The 16,471-nt window shown below is 38.8% G+C and overlaps 1 protein-coding gene across 1 annotated transcript; it reads right to left on the bottom strand.

Moving 5' to 3' along the window:
- Positions 1 to 1,931: 1,931 nt before the first annotated feature.
- On the bottom strand, positions 1,932 to 14,027 carry LOC146674709 (Fc receptor-like protein 5). Its single transcript, XM_085401116.1, has 13 exons — positions 13,933 to 14,027; positions 9,413 to 9,417; positions 9,264 to 9,296; positions 8,641 to 8,889; positions 7,504 to 7,770; positions 7,041 to 7,310; positions 6,669 to 6,941; positions 4,027 to 4,293; positions 3,304 to 3,603; positions 2,889 to 3,149; positions 2,385 to 2,633; positions 2,103 to 2,207; positions 1,932 to 2,002 (listed from the first exon to the last, which is right to left on the bottom strand). Exons 1-13 carry the CDS (start codon positions 14,025 to 14,027, stop codon positions 1,932 to 1,934), a joined length of 2,445 nt encoding a protein of 814 aa, XP_085257242.1.
- Between the last annotated feature and the right edge of the window lie 2,444 nt (positions 14,028 to 16,471).

The following is a 16,471-nucleotide window of genomic DNA, read 5'->3' as shown; positions in this document are numbered from 1 at the left end:
TCTTTTTAACAATGTAAGAGTGTTGAGTTATTATACTGAATCACTCACAAACACTTAAAATAGAAACACTGACACAAGCTTTGCATTTAACTGTCATTAATAACTTTCACAAAGTGTAAAAACAAAGTTGCATCAAAGTTTGAATGAAATTGTTTCCATACTGTTTATTTGTATTTAAACATTACACTGAAAACAACAATAAACTAGCAGAGCCCCATTTTCAACAATATATTTTAGATGTTTAGCAGTAATGTGCTACCCCAGTACACGCTAGAAAGCCTTTTAGTCTGGATGTTATTAGTATGTATGCAATAAGAGAGGAAGGCCAAAAAATGCCTTCAGTTCACTGATAGTTTTACAAAAGCAGAAACACTTAAACAGATGTTAAGAGGTCGAGTCACAATCATTGTTTTGTATACAAAATCTTCTCCTTTTCACTCAAAGTGACTTTAAATACAAAAAATAAAAACAGCTAAAGAGCTGCTGTTAAAACTTCCATAAGGAGACATCATTTCAAGGAAATAAAGGTATTGTATTGGTGATTAGACCCTGATGGCCCATCACAGCAGAACAGAACAGGACCTCCTGGAGTCTAGATGCTGGTGGCGGAGATGAAGATGGAGGCTTGGATGGAGCCTGAGTAACATGGGTAAGGCGGAGATGGAGCTGGGTTGCACGAGGGCAAATGTAAGGGAGAATAACACATGAGCAGTGAGGTTTAAAGACTGTGGAATGAAGGCTGATTGCCCTGAACAGACTGGCAGAAAGATGATTGGACAACACCAGTGATGTCACATTGAGCTTGACAACATGGGAAAGTGGAAGTGATGTAAAACAGACACTGTTTTGGCTTCCCTTCATTGGCTCCCTGTTAAATCCAGAATTGAATTCAAAATCCTGCTCCTCACATACAAGGTCTTAAATAATCAGGCCCCATCTTATCTCAATGACCTTGTAGTACCATATCACCCTATTAGAGCACTTCGCTCTCGCTCTGCAGGCCTACTTGTTGTTCCTAGAGTATTTAAAAGTAGAATGGGAGGCAGAGCCTTCAGTTTTCAGGCCCCTCTTCTGTGGAACCAGCTTCCAGTTTGGATTTGGGAGACAGACACTATCTCTACTTTTAAGATTAGGCTTCAAACTTTCCTTTTTGCTAAAGCATATAGTTAGGGCTGGACCAGGTGACCCTGAATCCTCCCTTAGTTATGCTGCAATAGGCATAGGCTGCCGGGGGATTCCCATGATGCATTGAGTTTTTCCTTTCCAGTCACCTTCCTCACTCACTATGTATTAACAGACCTCTCTGCATTGAATCATATCTGTTATTAACCTCTGTCTCTCTTCCACAGCATGTCTTTATCCTGTCTTCCTTCTCTCACCCCAACCGGTCGCAGCAGATGGCCGCCCCTCAATGGATTGGATTGACATTATTGTAGTCAGAGGTCTGCTCTGCGTTGCCTTGTTGACATGATCAAATGAAAGCATTTCAAAACAAACACCACCATATGTCCACAAATGCATTTATTATCAGTGAGAATAATTACCAATATATATTTTGCATTTCAAATCTCACATTTTGTGCACTCACTTGTCTTGTTAATGACTCTGAGCTGAATCACTGATGTGACATTGATGTAATCACCTTCTGCTGGACCTGAAATAATAATTTTAATCACTTTCATGTATAATCATCCAGTTTCTATATTAATGAAAGTGTATACTTTACCATTTTCAGTGTTTTCACATCTTCTGACTGTCTCATAGACAGAACGAACATCTGCAGGTCAGAGAAAATCAGTCACCTCATGTCTGTGACACTAATTTAAACACAAATATTCTTGCAAATAACATTTATATGAAAAGCTGCAGCAGATGTAATAAGTACAGTCTTGTTGCAAATAGGATCAGAATATTTGAAACTATGTGAAAAACTAACCATGAAGAAGAAAGGAGTACGGTTGCTGCTGACCATCCTGATTGAGCGTCTGCTCATTAGCAGTACCTTATTAAAAATGTAGGGGAAAAAAGACATTTGAACCTCATGATGCATTTGTGTCTTTGAATGATAAAGAGTTTGTAGTAAGTAAAGGAAAAGGTCTCACTGTTGGTCATTCTGCAGCGATACAACAAGAGCAGGAGAATAATAATGAGAGAGACTCCACAAACCAGTCCAACAATCAACCACACAGGAGACGAAGAGCTGTCAGCTCCTGACACAGTTACAATAAACAATAATTAATTATTGATAAATTATAATTATATAAATAAATACTTTTATGAAATGGAGCCAGGTGACTGCGAGACTTAAATCAGACAATCTAATGTTCATTCTCAGTCATCAGACGTGTTTAGAAAACTCCATCAAATGTTTTGATCCTGCTCACCTTTAACTGACATCCAGCTCTGTGCTGACTCTCTTCCTGAGTACTGACACTTGTAGAAACCTTCATCAGACTTTGACACTGCAGAGATCTTCAGCTCCCCTCGGGGATCATTTTCAATAAGTTTGTCATTGTGATAGAAAAACACATTGGAAAGTATTTGTTGTGTTCTCAAACTGCAGCTCAGACTAACAGAAGCTCCCTCAGTCACAGGATGAACAGGACTCACCAGGATAGGACCATTACCATCATCTGTGACACAATCACACACAATTGTTTCAGTCACATCAGCTGGTGCACACTTTTAGAAAAAGCTGACAAACAATAATAAGAACAGATTGTACAAATGCTTTTCATCATGAAGATCTGATCTTGGATATTTAAAAACTACGGTATGTGTCATATTTGTTTTACCACATAATTACTCCACATACAGCAAAGCTGGGACAAATGTTCATGTGACATCTAAATGATTCAGATCCATGAAGTAAATGTATAATAACATACTCTGTACAGTGATGTTGACTGCACTGCTGAACTCTCCTGATCCAGACTCACACCAGTACACTGCAGTATCTGACTTTGATGTGTTGATGTCACATGTGGATCCAGTCATTCTCCTACAGTCAGAGTACAGTCGGCCGTCCTCAGAGAACTTCCTCACTCTCCACTCAGTGAAGTTTCCCTCACAGGTCAGTGAGACAGAGTCAGAGGTGAAGTGTTGCACTCTGTCAGGACTCACTGTGAGAGACGCTGCTGAATGAACATCTGGAAACAACATGCAGTGAAGAGACAAAGCTCACAGATGTTAGGATTAAAATATGAAACAGATATTGATGAGCTCAGTCTTGTTGAAAACATCTTGAATAAAAGTTACAACATAATCTCACTTCATTGAAAGGACAGAGAGAATCAAACTGACCTGCAGACCAGACAAACTTTGGTTGACTGTGATCAGTGTGATACTCTGGGTCTCCTCTTCCAGCTCTGCACACATATCCTGCTGTGTGTGTCTGTCCATGAATGATGTAGGAGTCCTGTGCAGTCCCACTGCCATCAGGTAGCAGCTCATAACTGGAGGATTTCTCTGATAGATCAGGAACAGCTTCATACCAGTAGAAGCTCCATCCTGCAGACGGATGTTCAACCTCACAGTTCAGAGTTACTGAGGCTCCAGGACTCAGCCATGATGGAGACACAGTGAGGACAGGACGGGGTTCATCTGTTCAACAAAGATTTTCTCTCAATGTTTCGTCTCTTAACTCTGAATTCAATGTCACTAAAATGTTGACTCACAAATATTTATGATGAACTTTAAGAGTGAGACTATCTAAACATGTCAAATATCTCAACATGTACTAATAAAAACACATTTTTATTCTAGAACATAAATTTGAATGAATCCAACAAATTTAAAGACCTGGGTGGAAAAAAGTGATTCATGTTCTAAAACCTCAATGGTGAAGCTCATTTGACCAACAATATAATATGTTATAAATTCTGTGATTACCTAGTTCAAATGCTGTAATTAATTTGAAGCATAACTGAGTTTATTGATCAGTGATCAAAATGTATTGGGGTTTTTTGTATTTATATTTTTTATGTATCAAATTTGTGTCAAAATAATCTGGATGAAAGATCTTACATGATACAGTGAGTGTGATGATATCACTCCACTCTGAGAAGAAATAGTCCCTTCTGCCCCGGCAGCTGTATCCTCCACTGTCAGACTCAGTAGCTCTGATGATTCTGTATTCATTGGATGTTGGAGGTGTGTTTAACTTGGCTGCTCTCCATTCATACGTCCACTGAGCTCCTTCACCTCCCTGAATCTCACATCTGACAGTGACTGTCTCACCGCTGTATATCTGAGTCCAGGATGGCTGCAGGGTCACAGTGGGCTTACTGGGAACTGTTCACAGAAAAATATCCAGTTAGAGACAAATAGAAACATAAAAACTCTGCTGTTTATAACATGAAAGCAAAGTGAGAAAAAAATAGCGGATTCACAGACAAACAGTTTAAAGACTGAACAACAAAACAAAGTCATAACATTTCATAGCTTTCAAACTGTAACACAACATTTTTAGTAAAACGTACAAGTATTTACTTGTACAGTTATCATATTTTGTTGATATTCCTGAGTTGTATTGATATCCATTTCACAAAGACGTCAAAATCAGTGTGGTAAAAAAAAAAACAAATATAAAACTTTTGATTGTTAAAGTTTTTTGTCTTCAATCTAGAAAAACACAAAGAAAGCCTGCAGCCACTGGCATAGGAATATCCTGTTGCTAATGTATTTTTTATAGTTGATAGTAAAAAAATTTATTTATAAAGATCCAATAAATTGATGAAAGGCTTGTAATGATTTTTTTCTCTGAGAACCAGATGGGCTCTTTCAGAGTGCACACTTTGTCACAATGAAACTGAAGTTCTTCTATTTTCTCATTTCCACCTCTCCAAGTCAGAAAAGAAACCGAAGAACAGCAGAGATCACATAACTTGATCTGTCTCAGTCTGGTAGAAATAAAATAATTAATCTCACAAGTTTCTATAACTGTGACGTCACTGCTGTCCTCTGTGTAGTAAACTGGATCTCCTCTCCCTCCTCTGCAGTGGTACAGACCTCCTTGTGAGACACTAATAACTCTGTTTGCTTCATTTCCTCTCATGAGCTGAGCTTTAGAAGAGACTGAATCACGTCTGAACCAGTCAAACTTCCAGCCAGCAGAGCCCTCCACAGAGCAGCTCAGTGTCACACTGCCCCCTGCTGGTATGACTGAACTTTGTGCTGTCAGTGTGGCTCTGGGTTTACTTGCTGTTGAAGTTACAGGAAAAAGTTAAACAGATTGTTACTTGATTAAAGAAGAAAAATGTTACAGTAATGAAAAAAATCACTAGATAATATAGTTACTAGAATCAAATATGAAACAATTATCCTGCAAATAATGAATACAGACTATTTGCCAACTGGAAAAATAAATACATAAAAAATTAAAATGAATAGGCCAGCGTCCAATAAAATGAGGCTATATTGTAGTCTGCAGTTCATTAAAGTCATTAGGTGAAAAACATAATGTGTTTGTTGGTTGTGACTAGGGCTGGGTATCCTCACTGATTTCTAGAATCGATTCGATTCAATTCGATTTAAATCTGGGAAATTTTGCCTCAGACAGTCAGAAATATTATAATTCAGATCAGTACATTTACATATATTTGTATCTATAAAAAGGAAGCTGACACTTTCCAGACTTTATCAAAGGTGTGAGCATCACAGCAGATGCCTTTGTGTCAAAGTAGCTGAAGATAAAACACAGAAAAACATGAAGGTGATTTTATAAAAATATTCTGCAGTAGATCACAAACGAAAGAAAACCATTAATCAACTTATGAACATTACCTCTGAAGTTACAGCGGTTTTATTAGAGACACAGCTAAGCGTTTTGCATTTTGTATAATTTTAAAAAGTTTACATTTGTTCAGAAGCCTGTTGAACGGCAGAAATTAGGTTTTCTTTTCGGAAGTAAGTAAAAGGGGAATAAAAACATCGGCCGACGGCGCTGTAAATAACGGTAGACTTGTGCATAACAAACAAGCGAATAATGCAGAAAACAGATTTCGTGGATAGACGGGAAACTGTTCTTGAAGTACACTGAGAAAGAGAGAGAGAGAGCTGTGCATGAAGTGTGATTTTATTGTGGTGGAAGCAAAACAGCAAAAGTCAGAGGGAGTCCATGACGACGTGAAGCTTAGTTTGGATCTTCTTTTGCTGCTGGTTCGGTCAGTTTTATTTTTATTGTTTGGAGAGAGATAAAACTAACAGCTTTAGAATCAGCGCAAAAAGGGCGTAAACACAAAGCGCGGACCCGCCGAAACATCAGAATCAGCGAGCTGTCGGCTTTCAGCCCCGACCGTGTCCGTGCCGTCGGGTGAGAAAGGCGACATCTCACTGATTCTGATCCGCGGGTCCCGCTGTGTGTTTACGTCTTTGTGCAGAAGCCGTGTACCTGCTCTCATTTACTGTTTTAAATGTTTGGTGGTTGTCAAAATTTTGTGACGTTTCACCTGAGATTCTGGAATTTTGGGCAAAATACATTTATATAAAAAAATCGATTCAGGATTTTAATGAATCGATATCACGTTATCCAGGCCAGAATCGATTTTAATCGATGAATCGATTATTAAAACCCACCCCTAGTTGTGACATCAGACTCTTTGACTAAAACCTGAAACCTGTGAGGATTTAAAAAAACAGATAATATGAATGAAAGATCTTCAACTTACTTGAAACTGTCAGTGTGACTGAATCACTCCACTCTGTTGTTTTATGCTGTGAACTTTTCATTCTGACCTTACAGCGATAGTTTCCACTGTTGGATGATGAAGCAGATCTAATCCTGTATTCATTTTGATTTGGAGCTTTTATCCTGCTGTTTGTTTCCCACTCATAATCCCACTCAGTGTCTCCTCCATGGATCTCACATCTGACAGTGATCGTCTCTCCTCTGTATATCTCAGACCAGTTTGGATGCAGAGTCACAACAGGCCTGTTTGAGGCTGTTACTGTTCAAGAAAGTACAATAAAAACACATGAATGTCAAAAGGTTCAGTTACCGTTAGATGTAGTGCTTTGTGGGAAGTTACATTTAAACTCACCAGTTGTGTCAATCCAGACTAACTGGCTCCACTCTGTGTAGTAAGCTTCTCTTTCTCCTATGCACCTGTAGAGTCCTCCCTGTGAGACTCTGATTTGCTTATTTGATAGAAAAACTCCATCCTGTGGACTCAGAGGTTCACCAGAATCATCTCTGTACCAGTAGTATTTCCATCCAGATGATGATGATGGGCTCACAGAGCAGGTCAGGGTCACACTGCCCCCTACTGGAACAGCTGTGTTATCAGCTCTCAGTTTGGCCTTTGGTTTATCTGCAGTTCAGTTTAGAATGAGAACATAAAAGTAAATGGCTGAAATGTAATCTGCTCTATTTTCCATTTCAATGACTGTATAACAAGCAAACCTTTTGACATTTTTACTGAGCATCACAAAGGAGGGCTAAACTTTTGAAGTATTTTCACTTATTTAGCTAAAACTGATAATATAGATGAAGGTCCAACTTACTTAACACAGTCAGTGTGATGGTATCACTCCACTCAGTTAAGAAATAGTCCCTTCGGCCCCGGCAGCTGTATCCTCCACTGTCAGACTCAGTAACTCTGATGATTCTGTATTCATTGGATGTTGGAAGTATGTTTGACTGGCCTCGTCTCCATTCATACGTCCACTGAGCCCCTTCACCTCCCTGAATCTCACATCTGACAGTGACTGTCTCACCGCTGTATATCTGAGTCCAGGATGGCTGCAGGGTCACAGTGGGCTTACTGGGAACTGTTCACATAAGAATATCCAATTAGGAGACAGCCTACAAATTTTACTGTTTATAACATGAAAGTAAAGTGACTGGAACAGCTGATTCACAGACATGTCGCTTTATGCAATAATCTTTAAAACACAACTTAAATATTAATTTCAGGATTTATTTAGATTTATTTAGAGCTTCAACTGTTTGACCCGAGTAAGTAAAATATTTTGAAAAGCAAGTTAAATCAGTCGTAGCTCCCTGCAGGCTGATTGTTACTATAAAAGAAAAATGCTATTTACAAGTTTTAATGTTTCCCAGGTCTGACTTGTTTCTGATCTTTTTCAGGTTGAATTCTTTGTTTGTTCGTGTTTCTAGTTTTGTTTATTATTCTTCATTCTTTCTTGAGCATTTTTGGAACTTTTAGTTCTTTTTTACACTTTAGTGTTGGAGTTTAATTTGTTCCCTCCCATTGTGTTTCCTGTCTCACCCTCCTGTGTCAATTTCGTGTCTGTTTCACTGTTTAGTGATTAATTATCACTTCCTGTTTTATTTTGGTAGTGGTGCCACTGGCGTGTGTGTGTGTGTGTGTGTGTGTGTGTGTGTGTGTGTGTGTGTGTGTGTGTGTGTGTGTGTGTGTGTGTGTGTGTGTGTGTGTGTTCTTTTGGATTTTTAATCAGCCAAAATAAAAGTTTGACTTTTTCTTATTGAGTCTGTCTCAGAGTCTGCATTTAGGTTCTCATCTTTCAACACATGACGGGATGAAGAAGTTTGATGTTTTATTTTCTGTACAGCATTAAATTGTAAATGATTAAATAAAATAATTCTTCATTATGGAGAAAAGATCACGTCATTTACTTTTTTCACATTTACTATTGTTTCAAAATGAATTTCCTCACCAGTTTCATGAATAATGACCGGGTCACTGTCTTTAACACGTCCTCTGCAGGTGTAGAAGCCGGCTTCAGAGGTCACAAGTACTCTGTCTGATTCACCAGCTACTGCGGTCTTCTTAGAGTTTTTAGAGGTTTGTCTGAACCAGTCATATTCTAAGTCAGCAAAGTGGTTCACATCACAGGTCAGTGTCACACTGCCCCCTGCTGGCATGATTTCGGTGTTTGCTGTCACAGTAGCCTTCACTTTCTCTCCTGTAATTCAAAGATCAAAAGTATAAAATTGCTGCTCTGAATGTTTGATGCAAACTTAAATAATGTGAATCATTCAATTCAACACACTGAAGCTCTACAGAGACTTTGGAGTGACGTGTTAGACAGCTTCTAATCAAAGGGGTATGAAGGTAACAAACTCTATGCTGAGCTCAGAGCAGCATATTTCATATTGGTGTTTCCTTTAATCTTTCATTTGTCATCTATGTGTACAGGGACAGAGATTAATAATAACTGATTATTTAATTATTATTAAATTATTGAACAGGGAGCAGGAGAAATATACCCTCCTTTTGGTAAATACAAGTAAAGAGCAACACATATGGTATAAATGGTAAGAAGAAACAATTTCTCACCTGCAGCATTTCCACGGAGGATTGTGCAGAGCACTAAAACAATGAATTAAATTACATCAGATATTAGACAACTGACAATCAGAAGGTGCAAAACAATCTTTGATCTCACAGAAGAAGTTATAAATTCCAGACACAGCAAGAAATCTTACTGGATCTGAAAAAAGCATTTCACACAATTAACCATGAAATATTAGTACTCATAAATACATTGGATTGGGACACTTCTTATTTTGAACATTTGTTTTATTTGCTGATGACACACATATCTTGTACCCGGTTGTAAATTGCAGAAACCTTTGAACCAGATCACTTCAGAAATTAACAAAATAAAACATTGTTTGATTCATCCATCTTCCACAGGGCTGAACCATTGGGGCAGGAACCTAAGCAGAGGCTATCTAATTTGACGTTTTAAGAATACACTGTGTATAGATAAAATGTAATTGTTACCAGTGAGAAACATTTTCCTTCATCACTGCCATTCAAACAGTAAAGGTGTGTATTGTACTCACAGAATAACCCCAGCAAACAGAGCAAAGAGTGCCCCATCCTCACGTCCAGCCCTGCACGCTGATCTGCATCTAATCTCAAAGTGTTCGACTTTGCATTGATAATAAATGCAGAACAAAGAGAAGCTGCACTTAATGTAGATAAGACCAGAGTTTATATTCAGCTCCTCCTTCTATCACCTCTCTGTGCTTCCTTCCTTGTACACCAACCTCAAACAGCTCCTGTAGCTTTGACCACAGCAGCTGCTTGACGTGTTCACATTTCCTGTCCACTGCAAACATTTACCTTGTTGCCCCCCTCCGAAAAACCATTAATTTGTAAATTAGTTGAAAAATAAATTTTTAAATAATTAAAAACAGCCAAATGTAACAAATGCAATACAACTTTAAAGTCATATAGGGTATTTAAAATGTAATATTTTCTTTTAAACAAATCATTCAGAATGACTGAATCAGTAATGACTGATTGATCCTGCAGGTGTACTTCAAATAAGTTTTAGTTCTTCACAGATCTTCTCGTCTCTATTTCAGTGGTAAAGCTTTTCTAATTTATCAGAGCTTATAGGCATCTGATTTTCTCCTTTGGAGTCTGTATTCTCTTTAAACACTTTTTAATTAATTTGTTTTTCCTTTTGATTGTTTATCAGAGGAATTATGTTGAAATTCTTCTTTCAGTCTGCATAAAAACATGTTTATGCATTTTATTTGAGTCAGGCTCCTCTGACCTCAGACTAGATGTGTGAATGTTCTCACCCTGTGGTGCAATTATAGTTTTAAGTCTGGCCCCAGAAAAAGGAAATGACTCACTGTGCAGTTGAACTGAAGGTAAAGACCTGTATGTTTCACAAACTCAAATATGAAAGAGATTATTAAAATTTTCTTTTGTCGTACTTCCTGACTTCAGTGCTTATGTGGGAAATGACAGTGTGGCCTGGACAGATGTGATTGGGACACATTAGGCTAAAGGTTGAGGCTTCATTGTGTACTTTTACTGTCAGATCTCCAACCATGTGTTCTGGACTCTCTGGTAAAGACAGAACACTTCAGCCTGGCGTGGTCTTAAAGATTACTAAGTGGTCACTTATCCCATGTAAACTAACACCCATTTGGAACAATCCAGATATTTATCAGAAAACAAATACAATGAAAAAGTAAGTTCTTCACGGATTAAAAACAATCTAGAACATGCTATAGAAGATGGCATGTTCTAGGAACTGCAGGAATGTCTTAAAGACATAAAGACCTGGATGGCTGCTAACTTTCTGCTTCTTAATTCAGATAAAACTGAGGTTATTGTACTCGGCCCTGAAAATCTTAGAAATATGGTATCTAACCAGATTCTTACTCTGGATGGCATTACCTTGGCCTCCAGTAACGCTGTGAGGAACTTTGGAGTCATTTTTGACCAGGACATGTCCTTCAACGCACAACAAATATGTAAGACTGCTTTCTTCCATTTGCGCAACATCTCTAAAATTAGAAATATCCTGTCTCAGAGTGACGCTGAAAAACTAGTTCATGCATTTATTACTTCCAGGCTGGACGACTGTAATTCATTATTATCAGGATGTCCTAAAAACTCGCTGAAAAGCCTTCAGCTAATCCAAAATGCTGCAGCAAGAGTCCTGACAGGGACTAGAAAGAGAGAGCATATTTCTCCTGTTTTGGCTTCCCTTCATTGGCTTCCTGTTAAATCCAGAATTGAATTCAAAATCCTGCTCCTCACATACAAGGTCTTAAATAATCAGGCCCCATCTTATCTTAATGACCTTGTAGTACCATATCACCCTATTAGAGCACTTCGCTCTCGCTCTGCAGGCCTACTTGTTGTTCCTAGAGTATTTAAAAGTAGAATGGGAGGGAGAGCCTTCAGTTTTCAGGCCCCTCTTCTGTGGAAACAGCTTCCAGTTTGGATTCGGGAGACAGACACTATCTCTACTTTTAAGATTAGGCTTAAAACTTTCCTTTTTGCTAAAGCATATAGTTAGGGCTGGACCAGGTGACCCTGAATCCTCCCTTAGTTATGCTGCAATAGATGTAGGCTGCCGGGGGATTCCCATGATGCATTGAGTTTTTCCTTTCCAGTCACCTTTCTCACTCACTATGTATTAACAGACCTCTCTGCATTGAATCATATCTGTTATTAACCTCTGTCTCTCTTCCACAGCATGTCTTTATCCTGTCTTCCTTCTCTCACCCCAACCGGTCGCAGCAGATGGCCGCCCCTCCCTGAGCCTGGTTCTGCCGGAGGTTTCTTCCTGTTAAAAGGGAGTTTTTCCTTCCCACTGTCGCCAAAGTGCTTGCTCATAGGGGGTCATGTGATTGTTGGGTTTTTCTCTGTATCTATGAAGCGCCTTGAGGCAACTTTTGTTGTGATTTGGCGCTATATAAATAAAATTGAATTGAATTGAAATGGAAAGGTTATTTAATTTGAAGAACTTAGGACTCATCTGCACACTCCAGTCTATTCAGCCTAAGGGAAGCATGTTTGGTCCTAACATGGAACCCTGTGGAACTCCATATTTATCCTCACCGTGTAAAGAGTACTCTCCATTTACAAGAACAAATTGGAGTCTATTAAACGATTCCACCATCCACTGACATCAAAAGAGAATCATCTGTAATTTAAAAGGCACATTGATGATTTAGAGGAAGTAAATACTGAAGTTAACTCACAAAGATCAATTAGAGAAAAAGAGTCTAAATAAATATCAATGGTACTGAAAGCAGCTGTAGATAATGTTACATCTGTGAGATGATTATGAGTATTTTTTTTTTCTCAGAAAGTTTTATTTGTGAAGAAGTTCACAAGTCATTACTAGTTAACCTTAAAGGAATGGTTGGCTCAACAGAGCTCTTCTGACTTTTTGTCATTCTGGCTACAGTGCTGAAGAGAAACTTAGGGTTGTTCTTATTTTTTTTTTCAATCAGTGTTGAATAATAAGATTGTGGAATGCACGCCACACACATACACAGTTTGATGCTGAGAGATGTCACGTTTATTTCTGACTTTTATGCAACAGTTCACAGTCTAATCAGCACCGGTATCAGCTTTTCCAAGCACCCCTTCTCTCCTGTCACTAAAAAGGGAAAAGAGAACTGTTATCAGTCCAAGCATCACCAGCTGTGTTCTCACGGCACCGCTGCGTTGAGCTCACTGCACCACTACTGCCCTGCAGCTGAGCCAGGGACCGCACCTCTGGAACATAGATGTTCTAACTTTCCAGAGTGCTTTCTTATAGAATAATAAAGAATTTCTCCAGAATAAATGTTGATCTTCTAAATTTCTGACACGCCATTCCCTCTCCAGCGTACAAGTTATCTGCTTTAAGGTACGTGTTTGAGTATTATACTAGGGAGTTAAGTACTTCTGATTTGAAGCTCTGTTTTTCAGGGGACCTACAGGATTCAGAGCTGTGCGTAGTGACCATGTAACACTAGATAATCGACTGCTGTGTGAGTAGAGTTTTGGTAGCTGTTCTGGACTGTATCAGCATATGGTACTGAAGAAGGTAACAGGGAAGTAAATCCTGCTCCAATCAGGCCCCATCTTATCTTAATGACCTTGTAGTACCATATCACCCTATTAGAGCACTTCGCTCTCGCTCTGCAGGCCTACTTGTTGTTCCTAGAGTATTTAAAAGTAGAATGGGAGGGAGAGCCTTCAGTTTTCAGGCCCCTCTTCTGTGGAAACAGCTTCCAGTTTGGATTCGGGAGACAGACACTATCTCTACTTTTAAGATTAGGCTTAAAACTTTCCTTTTTGCTAAAGCATATAGTTAGGGCTGGACCAGGTGACCCTGAATCCTCCCTTAGTTATGCTGCAATAGATGTAGGCTGCCGGGGGATTCCCATGATGCATTGAGTTTTTCCTTTCCAGTCACCTTTCTCACTCACTATGTATTAACAGACCTCTCTGCATTGAATCATATCTGTTATTAACCTCTGTCTCTCTTCCACAGCATGTCTTTTATCCTGTCTTCCTTCTCTCACCCCAACCGGTCGCAGCAGATGGCCGCCCCTCCCTGAGCCTGGTTCTGCCGGAGGTTTCTTCCTGTTAAAAGGGAGTTTTTCCTTCCCACTGTCGCCAAAGTGCTTGCTCATAGGGGGTCATATGATTTTGGGGTTTTTTTCTCTGTGTGTATTATTGTAGGGTGTACCTTACAAGACCTCTGTAATTTGCTTTAAGTTTCTCAAGATTCTGGATGTTGTGGCTGACAGACCTACACAACATTATGTGGGCATCGGGCACCATTATGACCACTTGCCTAATATTGGGTTGGTTCCTCTTTTGCAGCCAAAACAGCCCTAATATATCAAGGCATAAACTCCACTGGACCTCTGAAGGTGTGCTGTGGTTTCTGAAAACAAGATGTAATCAACAGATCCTTTAAGTCCTGTAACCTGGAATTTGGAGGCCAAGTCAAGTTTTCTTCTCTAATATATTCCACCCACTAGGAGGTGCCATGATGAATAGTTATTCAGTGTTATTTACACAGCTGATTGGTATATAGTGCACACATATTTCAGTATAAGTACATATTTTGAAAATATAAATGGTATGAATGAATAGGAATATGTTAAAATAATGTAGAGGAGGAAGCCTTTAATAGTCAGTTTGACGGGGCCTGCAGAAGTTAGGTTAGGTGGCCTGAATGCCTCATCAGACATTACACCTTTGGTTCTATACATCTTTCATTGTCCTTATCTGGTCTTTAAGTCTAACGTTATTTACCGTTTCTGGGTCCAAACTCCACTTCAGGTCCCAAAGTCAACCCAACACTGGAAAATCTGTCCATTCTATCAGCTATCAGGGCTAAACTGCAAGGCATCACACATGTAGCTTCAATTGTTCTTCCTTGTTTTAGTTCTGAAGGCTGATGAAAGAAAAACATATGAGATCATTGTTATTTTAAAGTGCTGAGATGGTACAGATAAGCCCTAGTGCTCTAATCACTATCTGCTGTTGTTTCACTGATTAGTTTTTATTAAACCAACTTAGGTGCAAACTCAGGTGTGACTTACAGATTCATTACATTATCATATTAATGTACTTCTAACTTAAATTATGTTTATGCTACATCATTGTGACGTTGGTTACATCTCTTCCACCAAAAAAACAACCACGATGTCGTTTTTGTCCTTTTCAGATACAAATTCAAAATGAGAGTTCACTGTCTTGAAGGCTGTTATCACTGCCCTGCCATAATGCTAGCTGAGCTACACTGGCACAGCCTTTGACCAGCTGGTTGGACTCTACAAATTGACATTATCATCACAGGCAAAAAAAACATTTCTGTAACACGCAGACAAACAGATGCATTAGTATCAATAAAACATAAATGATTTAATGTTTTATCTGTCAAACATGCTTGAACATTTATAGCATTTCCATGCAGAGGCTCTTAAAGGAAGCTTATTTTCAGCATGACAAATAAGCTTTTCAAACCACAGGCTACATTTCCTCTTTTCTACGTGGCCCAGTTAGAAATCATGAGATCTCTCAGTGATAAAAATGAGCCTGCTGGAGAATAGATGATGAACACAACCAGAAGAACAAAGATATTATTCTGTATTGTCATCTTTGTACTTTGATATTTTACTATTACTTGAATAAAACATAATCACTGTATTTCTTTGCAGGTCTATATTTTTCTAAAATAGCCTCCTGTGAAGCACAACAGATTAAAAAAAATAATTTTTAGCGTGAATCTTTTTAGTAAAGTGACCTACTACCGATCATTCCCCACCAATCAGTTTTACCTCTAAATTAGCTTTATTTGCATTTATTTATTAATTTATATGTAGACTTCATCAGATAGGTGCATCAGACACACAAAGAATGTGGGTAAAGAGGACGAAAGATTTGATGACATCAGATGAAATGAGCACTTCACTCATGAGAAGAGGCTGAGGGAAAGTTTAAAAACAGCCAACACTTGTGTCTTTTTCTGAAACAGCAAAGATCCTGCACAACATTTGCTTAACTTTATCCAACACACATGACACACACATTTTTAAAGGGGTAGGTTGAGGTACTAAAGAAAAACAGTGATGCATTAATTTTTTTTTAAATGAGCTCATTAATTCAGCGCTCTCATAGTGTACAAAACTCAGCCTTAAGGCTGAAGGACAGGTCTCTGTACAGCACTGTCAAAGCCAACCTTAGGAGTGGCATCAAAAGCCCCTGTTCCTTTAATACCTACTCGGATCAAATCTCCACAGCTTGGACTGTCCAGTTTTTCATTACAATCAGGTACTACCGAATGTGCATAGCCTTTGTCATACTAATGCATCATAGCATCCCATGATGTAATTAGTATGTGACATGAATGCTACAACAAAGGTTGATGTCGAGGCAAGGATATAGCTGCTGCTCTGTCTGTAGTGTTTTGTCAGACTCGGGGGCCACAGTGCTGTTTTTTTTGTCATAATTTCCCTCTTTGCCAGGTTTCAGAAATGGTGCTTTTGATTTTTGTGAATGAAACACTTTCATCACTCATCCAGTGATGCCACTGAATAGCCAATCGGTGGCATGTAATCTGAGGACATCACATTTTAAGTACCTGCTCAGATAGCTTGGAACCCCAGCTGAAAAGGGATAAATAGGCCAAGGAAGCCTACAGGGGTGCATATTGACTCACTATGCACAAATCAGCATTACACAAAAGTACAGACTGGACCTCCCCAGTAAAAAAG

The sequence above is a fragment of the Rhamphochromis longiceps genome, linkage group LG3 (assembly GCF_057381845.1).
Source record: "Rhamphochromis longiceps isolate RC_006_pf linkage group LG3, R_longiceps_female_GT1.1, whole genome shotgun sequence".
Lineage (NCBI taxonomy): Eukaryota > Metazoa > Chordata > Actinopteri > Cichliformes > Cichlidae > Rhamphochromis > Rhamphochromis longiceps.
The sequence above is the reverse complement of the archived record's forward strand: the minus strand, read 5'-3'. Positions and strand labels throughout refer to the sequence as shown.